The following is an 18,154-nucleotide window of genomic DNA, read 5'->3' as shown; positions in this document are numbered from 1 at the left end:
TCATAGATACAAATCACTTAAGAAATATTTCACTTTCTACATACTTCATTATAAATGATAAACCTGACCAAGATGTTTTCATTGATGAGTAATGGATAAAGTGTTTTATGTTATAACACTTCTAAAACAAGGAACTTGTGCTTACATTTGTTCAAATTCCTCCAATATATAAAACTAAAGAATATATCTTTACATTCAAGGAATTCTCATGGGTTCCACTTCAGGCAGCTATGTGGGATGAATCCTAACCGTTTGCTATTATAACTCTCCCATTTTTGTGAGATTGATTTCTTCCTTAGATTGCTTATTGTGTATTAGCTCCAGTGAGGAGGACCGAGTTGCAGCTCCAAACCTTCTTCCGGACGGTGCCCAATGAGAAATATCAATATGCAGGGATTGTCAAGCTACTTCTTCATTTCCAATGGACGTGGGTCGGACTTGTTGCATCAGATGATGAAAATGGAGAGAAGTTTATGCAAATCTTGGGGCCAATGCTTTCCCAGCACAGAGTCTGCACAGCCTTCAAGGAAAAACTACCAGCCTTATCTCAAGGTATAGATCATTTCAGTTCATTGGAACTTATTCGAGCTAAGTCCTCCATCTTGATGGACTCAGAAGTCAATATATTAGTTCTGTGTTCAGAAACTCAGACCATCACAGCTGTGAAGTGGCTGAAATATTTCTTTTCATTATATGAAGATATTGCAGAGAATTCTGCAGGCACAGTGTGGATTTTGACAGCCCAATGGGCCTTCTCATCAGAAACAATGCAACGGTATAATGATATTCAACTCTTTCATGGTTCTCTGTCTTTTGCAATTCACACAGAAATAGTTCAGGGATTTAAAGAATTCCTTCAGACCCTAAACCCCAACTCTCCAAATGGAGATGGGTTCCTCCAGACTTTTTGGGAAAAGGCATTCAACTGCTTATTTTCTGTTTCCAATGAGCCCAATGAAAGCAGAGACACATGCACTGGCAAAGAGATTCTGGAGAGCCTTCCTGGGCATATTTTTGAAATGACCATGACTGGTCAAAGTTACAGTACCTATAATGCGGTTTATGCCATTGCATATACTTTGCACAAGGTTCTCTCATCCAGACCAAAACACAGAAGAACGTCAGGCAGAGGTGGACTCCATCCTCCCAAACTGCAACCTTGGCAGGTAAGATTTCATATTTGGAATAAATCTTTGCTTGGGGTTAATCTAATGGGTGATGACACACATCCATAGAAGGAATACACATGGAAGAAAATCACCTCTTACTGCATTTACCTCTCGTGCAGAAAACAAATGTTCTTTTCAGTGCTTCCTAGTTTCCCTTGCCTTTAAGTTGGAGCCAGAATCAATATATTCCCTGTATTTCCCCTTCAAGTTGCAAAGGTGGAAGTATCTCCTCCTGCTCTTCCTCACACAGAAATGTCACCTCTCTGTCGAACTCAACAATGTTGTGGAAGGAGCTGCATGTTCTGCTGTCCTATGTGTTTGTGATGCTGATATGTCAGGAGTGGTGAAGAAGGAGGCATGTTAAACTGGGCCTCATGATGTGTTACTATCAGAAAGATGGTATGTTTTTATCCAGGAAGAACCTCTTGAATACTCTCCCTGGGCACACACTATAATAGTAATATATATATATATATATATATATATATATATATATATATAATCACAGAAAAACCTCCAACATTAAAAACCTCCCTGCAATATGAGTACTTGATTTTTGGTAAATAATTTTTATTAATTTTCAATTAGAAACAACCCAATTAATAACAATCCAATCCAATCCAATCACAATATAAACATATATAACCAAATTACATTCCAAATTTAAAAAATTCAGGGGGGACGTCCCATGTTCTGTTTGTTTGTTTTTTTAATAATTTTTATTAACTGGCCAATCACATCAAATTAAATCACATCACAAAATTTTTAAATTTTGTTGGGGGAACCCATACTTCAAGATCCAAAGGGGGATTCAGATCATCTTCTTATTACTGCGTTAATGTCCAAATCAGTCCCAATCAGTCCAAACAAAATTCATAATTCTATCCAGTCTTATCTTGGTGTTTCTACATCATATCTTGTTCATATAATTTCTATTTTTCCTTTACGATCTCTTCTGTTAGTCTCCTTAAGCCGATAAGCAAAATAATAATCCTGTGTGGATTTCCCATTCCTCCACTAAGTCCAGATGGTTTCCATATATCTCCTTCGTAGATAACATCGCTCTTTCCATCATAAATTTGGCATTTGTCGCTCTTAAGTCCCACCGAGAAGTTGATCCACGATATGTAAACAACTCTATTTCTCTCTTTCTCCTCCCAGACCCAAGAGCTCCAACAATGCCTCCCAAAATGGCGACGGCATTTTTAACTGCGTCATTCCAAAACTCTTAGCTTTCCAGCTTCATCTTGAAACATTGCTTTGGTTCGAAAGTTTATCTCCACACAGCCTTAAATCCACAGCTTAAGTCCTTAGTTTCTGACTCATTAGGGGAGGGGATTCTTGTTAAATCACATAAGAAAAAGGAAGGCAGGTTTTTTTCCCCCACCCCCCTCAGTCATACCGTATCTTGACGTATCTTCTCATATTTTATTCTTGTCTTGTTATCAGAGATCTCTTCTGTCAGCAGTCTTTACTCCCCTTTTTCCTTGAAGCATGTGCAATTTATCTCGTCCAAATTGTTTCTTTTGAAGATGCTTGCAACTAGCGGCGCGAATCAGGGACGGCGTCCAGGAGTGCCGAAATCCCACAGGAGGGCTTTGTGCCTAGTGCCCCCACCCCCACAAATTCGGGGGTGGTATAGGGCACAGCAGGCAAGGGCCGTCCCCCCCACAATCCTGGGGGGGTTAAGGAGGCTAATTACCCCCATCATAGCCTCCAAATTACCTCGTGTGGGTCGGAGAGATGTTATTGTCAGCCATCTTCTGATGCGCCACCTAGTGGCCCCCCGACGTCCCATGTTCTGGATGCCTGGGGCAATCATCTCACACATTATTATTTTCTGCTTCTTCGCTGTTGTTATCCTATTTCCAAATTCAAATCTTTACCTCTCAAAGTCTCCAGTCATTGGTACATATCTCCTGTCATATTAAATTAAATCAGTATGTCCAATTCACCTGCCAGAATACAGTTTATTTCTTGCTGTTTTAAAGAGTTCTCAACGCTGCCTCCCTTCCAAATCTGGGCTGTTGTCCAAGTCTGCTTCATTTAAAGATTAATGACGTCATGAGCTGTTATCAAGCTGATTTGGAGAGATACAAAGGAGTAGGGTATACTTCGCTTTTATATTCAGCAATCATTTGGCGATTGATTGGCTTTTCCTGGAATCGACACCTACTCTCCCCCGCCCGGGCCCTGGGGGGGGCTGCCAGACACCAGCTTCACCTTCCTCTCACCTTTTATAACAATGATCCGTGCAAACAAATGCACTATTTTTTGTGAAGTATTTCCCTGTAGTTCAAAGAAATGTCTCCCACACCCTCAAAAGGAGATTTTTCCACTGCAACACAGCTATCGGCGCCATTTTCTGAGATCCTTTGTCCTTTGTCCAATTAAAACTTCAAATGAGGGCTGCGCAGCCACATAGCTAATTACAATTGGAAGTCCTGTGTTCCATTTAATGTTAGTTCTTTGTTGGTGAGGTTCAGCATAGAAAAACAAATGTAGATATATAAAAGAAGAAAAATAACCGCTCACCTCACATTAATGAAAACACAATGATAGGAGTCCTTTTCTAAACCTTGATATTCAGCGACTGTTTCATTTAGCAGATCTTTTTTAACTCCTTCTTCCCAGAGCACGCCTGTTTCTTGCCAAATTTTTAAAAATTTAAAAAACAGGAATCCCCAGCTGCTGAGACTGATTTTGGAGAGTTGCCAGATTTGTACCTTGGACATCACCCAGCGTGCCTGCCTCCACATCTTGTTGCGGAGCACAGATAACGGACGATCTGTGGGTGAGCAGGGTTAATTACCCTCATTTAACCTTGAATTACTAGCACGACTGGCTGTCTGATCTCTTGGGAGATCTCACCACCATATCTCACCGCTGAAGACCGGAAGTGTCATGTTGTTGTTGTTTAGTCGTTTAGTCGTGTCCGACTCTTCGTGACCCCATGGACCAGAGCACGCCAGGCACTTCTGTCTTCCACTGCCTCCCGCAGTTTAGTCAGACTCATGTTTGTAGCTTTGAAGACACTATCCAACCATCTCGTCCTCTGTCGTCCCCTTCTCCTTGTGCCCTCCATCTTTCCCAACATCAGGGTCTTTTCCAGGGAGTCTTCTCTTCTCATGAGGTGGCCAAAGTATTGGAGCCTCAGCTTCACGATCTGTCCTTCCAGTGAGCACTCAGGACTGATTTCCTTAAGAATGGATACGTTTGATCTTCTTGCAGTCCATGGGACTCTTAAGAGTCTCCTCCAGCACCATAATTCAAAAGCATCAATTCTTCGACGATCAGCCTTCTTTATGGTCCAGCTCTCACTTCCATACATCACTACTGGGAAAACCATAGCTTTTACTATACGGACCTTTGTTGGCAAGGTGATGTCTCTACTTTTTAAGATGCTGTCTAGGTTGGTCATTGCTTTCCTCCCAAGAAGCAGGCGTCTCTTAATTTCATGGCTGCTGTCACCATCTGCAGTGATCATGGAGCCCAAGAAAGTAAAATCTCTCACTGCCTCCATTTCTTCTCCTTCTATTTGCCAGGAGGTGATGGGACCAGTGGCCATGATCTTCGTTTTTTTGATGTTGAGCTTCAGACCATATTTTGCACTCTCCTCTTTTACCCTCAATAAAAGGTTCTTTAATTCCTCCTCACTTTCTGCCATCGGAAGTGTCATATGAGTACTTTAAAAAACTGAATAGATGCCAAGCATCATAATGCATATGAAAATGGTTCTGAAACTAGACTTGTTTTATTATCCATGTGACGATGCACAAAGTCAAACAACAGAAGGAGATCTATCAAGAATGAAGAATGCATTTGAAAATATTTAGGTTTGATTCTTCCCCTGAGTGCCAAATTATTCTGTCCATGAACAAAAACTATCTTCTAGAACCAGCAGTTGCTTCTGCACTAAAGAGGAACTTATATGCTATTTTCAAATGTTATTGCCTGGTCAATTTTTTAACAGGCTCCTGGAATGTTCCTTATTTACAGGAGGCCCACAATTTACGCTCACTTTACATATGGGATTGCAACTTCATGTACATAAAGAATGGAGTGCCGTGAAAACTCACCATTACCTGCTCTCTATTTATTTTCCCCCTCCCCCCTGCCCTCCCAGAAGGTCTCCCTTCCTTACCAGGCTCTCAGAAGGTCCAGGGAGGGCCCCGGGTGTGCAGCCCTCCCCCTTGCTTGCTGGGCTCTGAGAAGGAGGCATGAGGGCACTTCCCTCCCAAGGCCAGGTGAGCAAGGCAGCGCACTCCATGCCAGCCTCAGGGAAGGAGACACAAGGCCACTGGCTGCATCTGAGAGACCAGCAAAGAAGGTGCCCCCTTGCTTCCCAGGCTGTGGGGAGGTCATGACAGGGCTCTGGGAGCATCCCAGGGTCCTCCTGCGACCTTCCCAGATCCTAGGAAGTCCCTCTCCGCCTTGTGAAGGGCAGTTCCATGGTTCCTGACTTAGCACGATTTTACCTTTGCACATGGAACCCCAGAAGTGAACCCTCAAATGCTTAAATATCAGGCTAAGTGGACTTTATAGAAATCCATATGTGCTCCAAAGGTGGAACACACCATTTTGACTCCTTTCCATTGTGTGACATATATGGATTGATTTCCTTTCTAAAACCAATCAAGCGTCTCCCTTTCGTTACTTTTAAACTTTGCCTTGTTTTCTTCTGCCTAGCTTCCCTCTTTCCTGAGGAGCATCTCCTTCAACAACAGTGCTGGGGACTTTGTGTCTTTTGATGAGAATGGGGAATTGGCAGCTGGATTTGACGTTATTAACTGGGTTACTTTCCCCAACCAAACCTTCTCACGAGTGAAAGTAGGAAAGACAGAACCACAGGAATCGCACTATGTGGACTTCAGCATGGATGAAGAAGCCATCACATGGCACAAAGCATTCAATCAGGTGGGAGTGGACTCTTGTTTTTTTTTAAAGGGAGCATTTTTATTAATATTAAGAATACAAATACAAGAATAAGGTCTGATATAAATAAAATTCTTATAGCAAGTTAATGCATGAAGGGGTTGCTACAATAGAGTAAGCTCTCCTTCCAGGCTTACGTCACCTTAATGTAGGAGTAACGGTAAAGGGAGGTCAAGGGCTCCTGGGCAGTTAAGTCCAGTCAAAGGCAACTCTGGGTTGTGGTGCTCATCTCGCTTTTCAGGCTGAGGGAGCCACGTTTATCCACAGACAGCTTTCCGGGTCATGTGGCCAGCAGGACTAAACCACTTCTGGTGCAACAGGACACCATGGTGGACACAAGAACACACAGAAACACCCTTTACCTGCCCACTGCAGCGATAACTATTTACTGAATACAATTTATTCACACATACCTCACCTTTCTGAAAGAACATGAATTTGACAAGTAACCTAGTCTCCTTGGTTCAAACTGTGTTCTTTACCATGCAAAAGGGAGCTTCCTCTTCTCCTCTCTTTCTGGCTAGGTGCTGCCCCTTGGTTTGTGCAATGATCGGTGCCAGCCAGGCTACAGCAGGAAAAAGAAGGAGGGGCGGCCATTTTGTTGCTATGACTGTGCTTCATGTCCAGATGGGATGATTTCAAACCAAACGGGTAGGAGACATCAGCTGCTCTTTTATAAAATGCTTCCTAGTCTTCCCCTTATATACAGTTGAAACAGAACAGCAGTTACACTCAGATCTGGAAGAAAGAACACAGAGTGTTGGGCAAACGAGAGCCACATCTTTAACATTGATCAAGTAGATCTGTGGAAATAGGTGTGGATCATGTCCAGTGTTCTCTGCCTGCTCCCCAGAGAGTCAGAAACACAAAATCAAATTCTGCTCCTCCAAATGGGCTTCTCACTTTTCAGCAGAGACAACTCTTTGCTCTTACAATGGCACCATATTAACAGTCATCAAAACTTTGTTTCCTAAGTTCCTGGAGATTTGATTGATAGCAACTATATGGTTTATGGGGGAAAAAAATACATGTTGCATTTTGCTGGTTTCTTCTTATCTCTGATACTTGTTTCCAAATAATTAAGGGCTCAAAATTGTATTTTGGGAGCAGAAGCAATATTTCTTTCAAAGGAAAATTTGAAAGGCCATTGGAGATGGAGGAATCCATTTCATTACAAAATATGAAACATGCCTGAAGAAAAAGGTTGCCTTGTTTGTGGGAACTCATATATCATTCATTTGACTTTTTTTAGATTCGGATTATTGTTTCAAATGCCAAGAAGGTCAATTTCCAAACCAGAACAGAGATCATTGCATTCCCAAGAGACAAAATTTTCTTTCCTATGCAGATCCTTTGGGATTCACATTAGCTGCCTTGGCTCTGCTCTTCGCTTTGGTCACAGCCTTGGTCCTTGGCGTCTTCTCTAAGAACGGGGACACTCCCATTGTCAAAGCCAACAACCGGGACCTCACCTACACTCTGCTCCTTGCCCTCTTGCTCTGCTTCCTCTGCTCCTTGCTCTTCATTGGCCAGCCTCACCCAGTGAGCTGCTCTTTACGACAAACGGCCTTTGGCATCATCTTCTCCATTGCGGTGTCTTGTGTCTTGGCCAAAACCATCACGGTGGTTCTGGCCTTCATGGCCACCAAACCAGGATCCAGGGTGAAGAAATGGGTGGGGAAATCTCTGGCCAACTCTCTTCTTCTGGGTTGCTGCTCACTTCAGGCCAGTATTTGTGCATTTTGGCTCTGTACGGCTCCTCCCTTCCCAGATGTGGACATGAACTCTCTGGCGGAGGAAATCATCCTGGAATGCAACGAAGGCTCTGCCCCCATGTTTTATTGTGTCCTGGGGTACCTGGGATTCCTGGCCAGTGTCAGCTTCACAGTGGCTTTTCTGGCCAGGAAGTTGCCAGACAGTTTCAACGAAGCCAAGTTCATCACTTTCAGCATGTTGGTGTTCTGCAGCGTTTGGCTGTCCTTTGTTCCCTCTTATCTGAGCACCAAAGGAAAGCAGATGGTGGCTGTGGAGATCTTCTGCATCTTGGCCTCCAGTGCAGGCTTGCTCGCTTGCATCTTCTTCCCCAAATTGTACATAATCATTCTGAGGCCCGACTTGAACAGCAAAGACCACTTGACTCTGAGGAGCAAATAGGAGTCAACTTACATTGATGCTTTTAATTGTTGCATTATTAGAAAATGTAGACATTTATTGGAATAAAACTGGCCAAGGAAATCCCTTGTGTGTCCCAGTTCTTTTCATTTTCCTACTCCGTGTTTTAACCCCTCCCTTGTCACTGTCTGTTGTCTATGCTCAGAGTGCTTCCCACAGAAATCTAAGTGTAAACACAGTAATACATACAAACATTGGGAGAACTTGCTGGATCCAGTCCATGGAGCATCTGGTCCAGAAGCCTCTTCTCACAGGGGCCAAGCAGATTATCATTAATATCACAATTTATTCAACTTGTATACCACCTTTCAATTATTATTACCATTACCGTGGTACCTCTGGTTGTGAACGGGATCCGTTCCGGATTCCCGTTCGCAACCTGAGCAGAACGCAACCCGCATCTGCACGTCTGCACGTGTGTGGGTCACGATTTGCCTCTTCTGTGCATGCGCATAAAGTCATTTTGAGCGTCTACGCATGCGCGAGTGGCCAAACCCGGAAGTAACCCTTTCCATTACTTCCAGGTCGCCGCAGGACGCAACCTGAAAACACTTAACCTGAAGCAAACGCAACACGAGGTATGAATGTATAATTAACATTAGTATTGTACCCTGCCCATCTGATTGGGTTGTCCCAGCCCTCTTGGTGGCTTCCAACATATATGAAAACATTACACACTAGAAGGCTTCCCTATACAGGGCTGCCTTCAGATGTCTTCTAAAGGGTATATCGTTATAAATCTCCTTGACATCTGGCGGGAGGGCGTTCCACAGGGCGGGCTGCGCTACTGAGAAGGCCTCTGCCTTGTTCTCTGTAACCTCACTTCTCGCACTGAGAGAAGCACCAGAAGAACATCAGAGCTGGACCTCAGTGTCCAGGCTGAACAATGGCGGCTCCTTCAGGTATACGTCCATAGATCTCAGGGTTCTTCACCACATTCCCAAAATGTAAGCTTATCCAAGCATAAGCTCAGCTTCATTTAGAAAAACATAGTTTCTTGCTTGTGGTACCCCAGCCAATAGGGAGACAACGGAGGGAAACCGCGCTTTGAGTAATAGGGAATATAAGTTTATGCTTTTTAATTTTCGGTGTGATACTTTGGAATACCCACTCTTGCAAGAGCAATTTGTGATCAATGAACTCTGCTGTTTCACCAATTCTGTTCAGGAGTGGTTGTTGTTTTTTGTTGGGTTGGTTTTTTTTTTTAGGGTTTCAGACCCACTTCTAACACTCTTCCAGATTTACACACAACCTGTACTGGCAGTCCTCTTCTTGCTCTTTTTATCAGTCAGTAGGGGCAAGGGTCAAATGCAAATGGAACACGAAACCCACCATTCCTCTGGGAGCCGGCTTTCTGTTCTTCATGGAGCTGGGATGGTTCATAAGAACCCAGGTTAGGAACCCTTGCTTAGGAGCCACACTGAGAAGAGCTCAAGCGAACTTCTAACACCTTGCCAACCTTTCGTCCCCCAGTAGAGCCTTTCCCTTGGCTGCTTCCATTACCAGGGACATCTCACTGTCTGCAAGCCCAAGAATGTTTGACCACGCAAGAATGGAACTGCTCCAAGAATGCTGACATCGAACCCAAACCTCACACTGCTGGGTAACCGTGAAAGCCCAAGAAAGATCTTGTATATTATGTCCCCTTGCCGCATAAACAGGTAATAATTAGAACTTGAACCTTCAGATTGTCTCTGTCGCTCACTTTCTAAATTGCATGATCTCACTGGCTTTTCCATTCTCACCTGCCACAACTACATGTCTCTTATGTTTCAATTTGCACCACTGCATTTAGGCCGTCATTGTCACCTGCTGGGTCCCTCTCGTTGCTCTCCTACTTTAAATGACAGAATACATTTCTCCATATGCATTTCTCTGCATCTTTACATATAACTACCGTATTTTTCGCTCTATAGGACGCACTTTTTCCCCTCCAAAAATGAAGGAGGAAATCTGTGTGCGTCCTATGGAGTGAATGCAGGCTTTCGCTGAAGCCTGGAGAATGAGAGGGGTCGGTGCGCACCGACCCCTCTCACTCTCCAGGCTTCAGGAAGCTATCTGCAAGCCTGCGGAGCCCGGTGGGAACTCCCTCTGGGCTCCGCAGGCTTGCGGACAGCTGCCTGCAGCCCAAAGCCCGGGGAGCGCTGCATTGCACACCCCGGGCTTCGGGCAGCTCTCCGCAAGCCTGCTGCGCCCAGCGGGAGTTCCCTCCAGGCTCCGCAAGCTTGCGGACAGCTGTCTGCACCCCGCCGCCCTGCGGAGGCTTGAAAGGCTGTCACCGAAGCTGTGTTCCAAAGGCTTCAGGGATCTTTGAGGTTGGCAGTGGGGGAAAGCAGCGCTTCCCCCCACCGGCAGCCTCACAAGCTGGGGGGGGCAGCGGCAGCGTTTGCGCTGTTCCCCGACCTGCTCTTGAACGCACCTTGAACACACCTTGTTTTTGAGGGGGAGAACAAGGGGGGGAAATTTTTTCCTGTTCTCCCCCTCCTATGGTCCGGTGCGTCCTATAGAGCGAAAACTACGGTAGTCAGATTAAGCTGTTGGTTCATGCAAGAAGGGTTTCCTGAAGTATTTAGAAACACAAATGTCTGACTGGCCAGTCTGACAGAGGAAAAGGGAAACTATTACTGGATGGAAACCACCGGAGACCCACTCCTTAAGAAATCAACAACAGACAAAGAAGTGTGTAAGCGCAAGCAAGGACAAGAAATCGTGCAGAAGGGGCCTAGAAGAGACTTAAGGGCCTCGGATATTAGAACACCAGATTGATGGACTGGAAGTAATGGACTGAAAGGACTGACATGACCCGAAACCAGGAAGAAGGGACGTTGGATAAAAATTAGAGATATCAAGGGAAATTCTTTTGTTAATTTTGGAATCAGTGTAACATTAATGAAACACCAGGGAACATGCCGGAAAGGAACTAAATTGGCTTTAGTAGAAATGATTTAAGGAGATATGAATGAATAAGACGTAAACTTTGAAATTTGAAGATTTTTAAGATAAGGTAAGGTTAAAGAGATTAAGGTAAATTGAATTACAGATTAAATTAAAAGAGGGAAAGGTTATGTTGAATTAATAAACAAGATAGATTGTGAAGATTAATTATTTAAATTAAAATTGAGAAACATGGGAAGAATTTGCTGGAATAATGAATTAAACTAGAATACGAAAAGGGAGGTGTGAGGAAGTTCAGGAAATAAGCAAATGAAAAGTTGTAATTTGAGATGTGTATTTTTCTTTTTGGTTTTTTCTTCTTGTTTTATTTTTTGCTGTATTTTTCTGTTTTTCTTGTTTTTGTTTATGTATTGATGAAATTTTGAATAAATATCATTTAAAAAAAAAGAAACACAAATGTCAGGCAAACACTAACCATTTCTCTATTTTGTAATACCCTGTATTGCACCAGCAACTGGAGTCTGCCTTATTCTAGCGGTTTCCAACCTCCCCTTAACTGGTGTACAAGGATACACCACTTGCTGTTGCTATTGATGCTGCTAATTCTGCTGCTGCTGTTACAATAAGGCTCAAAATCCTAAAAATCAGGTCTCTGTTGGTGACACATGTACACTTGAGGAAAATGGTGCATGTGTGATTGAGGAAGAGATTTGGGAAAACTAGGGAGCTCCCTTCAGATTACCGGTTTGCAGATGGGCTGCTTGCTTTCCTGTGACTCTCCATTCCCAGTGCACTACTCAACGAGAAATATGTATGATTATTTTGCTCATATTATTTTGTCTCACAGAGCACAGTGCTCAATGCAGATAACTTCGGAACCAGTAATTATCTCAAACTGATGGGTTTCATCATCCATCTTGCCAAATCCCATGTCAGACCATGAACACATTCAGAGTGTAAAAGCTTATATTAAGTAAACCCTGTGTCACTTAGAGCTTCAGTGAGAAATTATAAACAAAGATGATCTCATGGGTCAAATCTTTGGCACATCCACTTTTTCAAAACAATCCAGAGCTATTAAATGAAAGTTCTGGTGATGCAATTTATGGTGGAATGAGAAAGAAATCTGCATTTCTGCATAACTCAAGATGGCAGAAACATTTCTTCTGCTGATTCTTCTCTTCCTGTGGCTCCAGATGCCTCCAACTGAGTGCCAGGAAGACTCTGAGAGATGCACCACGACGGATCCATTCCAGCTTCCATTCGAGTATTATCAGAGGGGGGACGTGATCATTGGAGGAATTGTTACTTATTTGGGTTATGTATCTGAAGAAATAGATCTCCATGATCACCCAAACACAAAGTTTACAGATGAACTTTTGTAAGGAAATAACTCTCTCCTTCATAGTGTACACTTCTATATCCTGCTATAGGCTACAACTACACCACACAAATCCTCGCATGCTCAGAAAATATTTGACATTTTTCCAAGTACAAAGGTTAAAAAAAAATTTCTTCTCTTTATATTGTGATCTTGGCATCTTCTTCTGTGTGGCTTTATTCCTCATCTGGAGGTTTCTGTCTTCTGCCTCTTCTGCTTTCTCCTCACCTGATCCCATGTTTCTCACCTGATCTCATGCTTGATCCTCTTCCTCCCTCTGTGTTTCCTTTCCCAACAAGTATGGATGGTTTTACTTTGCAGCAAAGCCTGATCCCCACATTCACAATCACCATCATTCAATTTTACAGTCACAGATGCTGTGAGAAAGGAATATCATAGATTCTGGATTATATTCCCATCTCTACTATTTAAACAATATTGGTTAAAAATAACTGAAGTGTTGCAAACTTATTTTTTTGAAAACAAAGAATCTATCGGAGATATGTGCAAAGTAGACCAAATGAAATTACTACGTCTAAGTTTACCGGATCATAAGAGATAATAATAACTCTTACATTTGTGTGTGTTGTAAGATGTGAATGTTCTGCACAAAATTAAATGCTTTTTAGACTCCATATTCCTAAAGGTGATTGAATACTGACCATGAGTGTCCATTAGCAAGTGTTAGGAGGCACAATGCATATGAGTTTTTTGCTTCTTTTATTTAATCTTTTGGAATTTGCTGGAAAAAAGCCAGAAAAGATACCTCTGACATATTGTACAACTCTTTTATTAGTTCAATGCTGAAGTACTACCAGAATACCCTCTCCCTGGTGTTTGCTGTGAAAGAAATCAATGAGAACCCCAACATCGTACCGAATATGAGCTTTGGGTTCCACCTCTATGATAGCTTTGTGAATACAAGGATGACTTATCAGAACACCCTGAAACTTCTGTCCATCACAGAAAGGATTGTCCCCAACTTCAAATGTGACAAGAAAAGAAATATGATAGCGGTTATTGGAGCACTTGACTCTAACATCTCTCTTCACATGACTACGATCTTAGGCATCTACAAGATTCCACAGGTATAATAATAATAATAATAATAATAATAATAATAATAATAATATGCCACCAATCTGAAAGGATTGGCCCCGTCACTCTGGGTAGCTTCAACCAAGTTATAAAACCACAGCAAAGCATCAAATATTAAAAACTTCTTGATAGAGGGCTGCTTTTAGATGTTTTCTAAAAGTCAGATAGTTGTTTATTTCCTTGACATCTGAAGGGGAGGCATTCCACAGGGAGGGCACCATCATTGAGATGGCCTTCTGCCTGGTTCTCTGTAGCTTCACTTCTTGCAGGAAGGGAACAAGCAGAAGATCTTCAGTAGAGGACCTCAGTGTCCGGGCAGAACAATGGGGGTGGAGACGCTCCTTCAGGTCTACTGGGCCTTTGAGGCCGTTTAGGGCTTTCAAGGTCAGCACCAACACTTGGAATTGTGCTCGGATACGGACTGGGAGGCAATGTTGGTCTTTCAAGACCGGTGTTATATGGTCCTAGCAGCCACTCCTAGTCACCAGTCCAGCTGCCGCATTCTGGATTAGTTGTCGTTTCCAAGTCACCTTCAAAGGTAGCTCCACACAGAGTGCATTGCAGTAGTCCAAGCGAGAGATACTGAGTGTGTGAGCTGTGAAGCTTTCCTACCTCTGGTACAATAATGATCTTCTGGTTCTCCATACCTCCTTTTACCTTGGTTCATTTTTATGAAAATGAAAGTGAGAAAGAAAAATATATAACTGATACAGAAGTCTCTGGCCTTCCTCATTTTTTCGGTAAAAAATAGTACCTGGAAAACTAAAGAGTTCACTCACTGATATTCAGTCGTGGTTGGAAGGGCTTTGGTGCTCACCTGACTTCCTGTCACAGGTGTCACTGCAGCTTGTCTGGAAGGAGGGAGGGAAAGGGAGAGGGAGGGAGGTTGGTGCAGCGCAAATGCACCAGTAGGAATCCTCCTCCCAGGAAGACGCACAACACCAGTTGCGAGAGGGCAGAGAAACGATGCTACCCAACTACTGCTGGAGATACGCACTAGGTTATGGTGAGATCGACATGCATCCATAAATGGATTCTTCCCTCTTTTTGCCTTTCTCTGTTCCACAAGGATGTTGAAGGAATGGCCATGATGGCTCTTCCCCACAAGCCGAAATATTTACAGTACTTCATTGATGAGTAATGGATTCAGTGTTCTATATAACACCTCTGAAACAAGGAACTTGTGCTTACATTCATTTAAATTTCTCTGATATACAAAAGTAAAAAATATATTTTACCTTCAATAAATTTTCATGGGTTCCGCTTCAGGCAGTTATGTGGGATGAATCCTAACCATTTGATATAACTCCCAAATTATTGTGAGGTTGATTTCTTCCTTAGATTGCTTATTGTGTATTAGCTCCAGTGAGGAGGACCGAGTTGCAGCTCCAAACCTTCTTCCGGACGGTGCCCAATGAGAAATATCAATATGCAGGGATTGTCAAGCTACTTCTTCATTTCCAATGGACGTGGGTCGGACTTGTTGCTTCAGATGATGAAAATGGAGAGAAGTTTATGCAAATCTTGGGGCCAATGCTTTCCCAGCATGGAGTTTGCACAGCCTTCAGTGAAAAAATACCAGCTTTATCTCAAGGGGTAGATCATTTCACTTCATGGGAACTCATTCAGGCTAAGTTCTCTTCACTCATGTTCTCAGAAGTCAACATATTGGTTCTATGTGCAGAATCTCAAACTACTGCAGCTGTGAAGTGGTTGAAATATTTCTTTTCAGTAGCTGAAGATATTGCAGAGAATTCTGCAGGCACAGTGTGGATTTTGACAGCCCAATGGGCCTTCTCATCAGAAACAATGCAAAGGTATTATGATATTCAACTCTTCGATGGTTCCCTGTCTTTAGCAATCCACACAGAAAAAGTCAAGGGATTTACAGAATTCCTTCAGACACTAAATCCCAACTCTCCAAATGGAGATGGGTTCCTCCAGATTTTTTGGCAACAGGCATTCAACTGCTTCTTTTCTGTTTCCAATGAGCCCAATGAAATCAGAGACACATGCACTGGCAAAGAGAGCCTGGAGAGCCTTCCTGGGCACATTTTTGAAATGATCATGACTGGCCAAAGTTACAGTACCTATAATGCGGTTTATGCCATTGCATATACTTTGCACAAGCTTCTTTCATCTAGGCCAAAACTCAGAAGGATGGCAGGCAGAGGTGGACTCCATCCTCCAAAACTGCAACCTTGGCAGGTAAGATTTCTTAACTGGGATAATCTTTCTTTGGACTAGCCTAATGCGTGATGCCAGGGACGCGGGTGGCGCTGTGGGTAAAACCTCAGCGCCTAGGATTTGCTGATCACATGGTCGGCGATTTGAATCCCCGCGGCGGGGTGACCTCCCGTCATTCAGTCCCAGCTCCTGCCCACCTAGCAGTTCGAAAGCACCCTTAAGTGCAAGTAGATAAATAGGTACCGCTTTATAGCGGGAAGGTAAACGGTGTTTCCGTGTGCTACGTTGGTGCCGGTTCGCCAGAGCAGCTTCGTCACACTGGCCACGTGACCCGGAAGTTTCTGCGGACAGCGCTGGCTCCCGGCCTCTAGAGTGAGATGAGCGCACAACCCTAGAGTCTGTCAAGACTGGCCCATACGGGCAGGGGTACCTTTACCTTTAATGCGTGATGCCACACAGTCCATAGAATGAATACAAATGGAAGAAAAACATCTCTTACAGTATTCACCTTTCCCGCACAAAACAAATGTTATTTTCAGTGCTTCCCTGTCTTCCCTTGCCTTCAAGTTGAAGCCAGAATCAATATATTCCCTGTATTTCTCCTTCAAGTTGCAGAGGTGGAAGTATCTCCTCCTGCTCTTCCTCACACAGAAATGTCTTTTTTTATATATATATGAATATTTATTAGATTTTCCAATTTTATATAAACACAAAAAGAAAAAGAAAAAGAAAAATATTAAAAACAATTCAGTTTCAATAACAATTTTTCAATCACATATTTCTTTGACTTCCTCATACCTCCCCTTCTTGTTCTCTAGTTCAATTTGTTAATTCAGCAAATCCTAATCTCTTAACATTCCTTTTAGAATAACACCTTATTTTCCACTCAACTTTTTTAAATTTAATAACATAAACAATTATAATCCCCATTATCTTTATCATAACAGCTAGAGACCACCAAAGTTCAAACCAACATCTTTTCAAAGTTCGTTAATTTTATAATATTTCTGTAGATAATCCTTGAATTTCTTCCAATCTTCTTCTGCTGACTTTTCTCCCTGGTCGCGGATTCTGCCGGTCATTTCTGCCAGTCCCATACAGTCAATCAACTTCATCTGCCATTCTTCCAGAGTGGGTAGATCTTGAGTCTTCCAGTGCTTTGCTATAAGTATTCTTGCTGCCGTTGTAGCATACATAAAAAAAGTTCTGTCCTTCTTTGGCACCAAATGGCCGACTATGCCCAAGAGAAAAGCCTCTGGTTTTTTCAGGAATGCCTCACACAGAAATGTCATGTCCTTGTAGAACTCAACAATGTGGTGAAAGGAGCTGCATGTTCTGTTGTCAATGTGTTTGTGATGTTGATATGTCAGGAGTGGTGAAGAAGGAGGCATGTTAAACTGGGACTCATGATGTGTTAATATCAAAAAGACGGTATGATTTTATCCAGGATAAACCTCTCTAGTACACTGGTACCTCCAGTTACATATGCTTCAGGTTACAGACCCTTCAGGTTACAAACTCCGCTAACCCAGAAATAATACCTCGGGTTAAGAACTTTGCTTCAGGATGAGAACAGAAATCACGCCACGGCGGCAGCGGGAGGCCCCATTAGCTAAAGTGGTACCTCAGGTTAAGAACAGTTTCAGGTTAAGAACGGACCTCCGGAACGAATTAAGTACTTAACCCGAGGTACCACTGTAGTTTCTTCGGAGAATATCTCATCATTTGACATTGCACAAACCACTGGTGTTTGTCTCTCAGCACACTATAATACAACTCACCACTACCGACTCTCTATTTCCCCCCATTCCCCCTGCCCCCCCCAAGGTCTTCCTTTCTTACCAGGCTCTCAGAAGGTCCAGGGAGGGTCCTGGGTGTTCAGCCCTCCCCCTTGCTTGCTGGGCTCTGGGAAGGACGCATGAGGGGGCTTCCCTTCCAAAGCCAGGTGAGCAAGGCAGTGCACTCCATGCCAGCCTCGGGGAAGGAGACACAAGGCCACTGGGTGCATCTCAGACGCCAGCAAAGAAGGTGCCCCCTTGCTTCCCAGGCTGTGGGGAGGTCCTGACAGGGCTCTGGGAGCATCCCTGGGTTTGCCCTCAACCTTCCCAGATCATAGGAAGTCCCTCTCCAGCTTGTGGAGGGCAGTTTCAGGCTTCCTGAATTTCCACAATTTTGCCTTTGCACATGAACCCCCAGAGCTGAAACCCAATACTTAAGTGCCAGATCAGCTGTACTTCCTAGAAATCCATTTGTGCTGCAAAGGTGGAACACACCATTTTTAACGCCTTTCCATTGTGTGAAATAAATGGATTGATAC

The 18,154-nt window shown here is 43.3% G+C and overlaps 1 protein-coding gene across 1 annotated transcript in view; it reads left to right on the top strand.

The window, feature by feature from the left end:
• Positions 1-13,352: 13,352 nt before the first annotated feature.
• LOC310748727 (vomeronasal type-2 receptor 26-like) overlaps positions 13,353-18,154 on the top strand; it is a gene marked incomplete at both ends in the record, with an annotated part of 50,503 nt that continues 45,701 nt past the window's right edge. The window contains one exon of the mRNA XM_083584570.1: positions 13,353-13,640. Within this exon, the coding sequence (XP_083440696.1) occupies positions 13,353-13,640 (288 nt within the window). The remainder of the gene's footprint in view (positions 13,641-18,154) is intronic.

This window comes from Podarcis filfolensis, assembly GCF_964270895.1.
Source record: "Podarcis filfolensis genome assembly, chromosome: 14".
In the NCBI taxonomy this organism is placed as follows: Eukaryota; Metazoa; Chordata; class Lepidosauria; order Squamata; family Lacertidae; genus Podarcis; species Podarcis filfolensis.
Note: the sequence above shows the minus strand (reverse complement) of the source record. Positions and strands in the feature narration are given on the sequence as shown.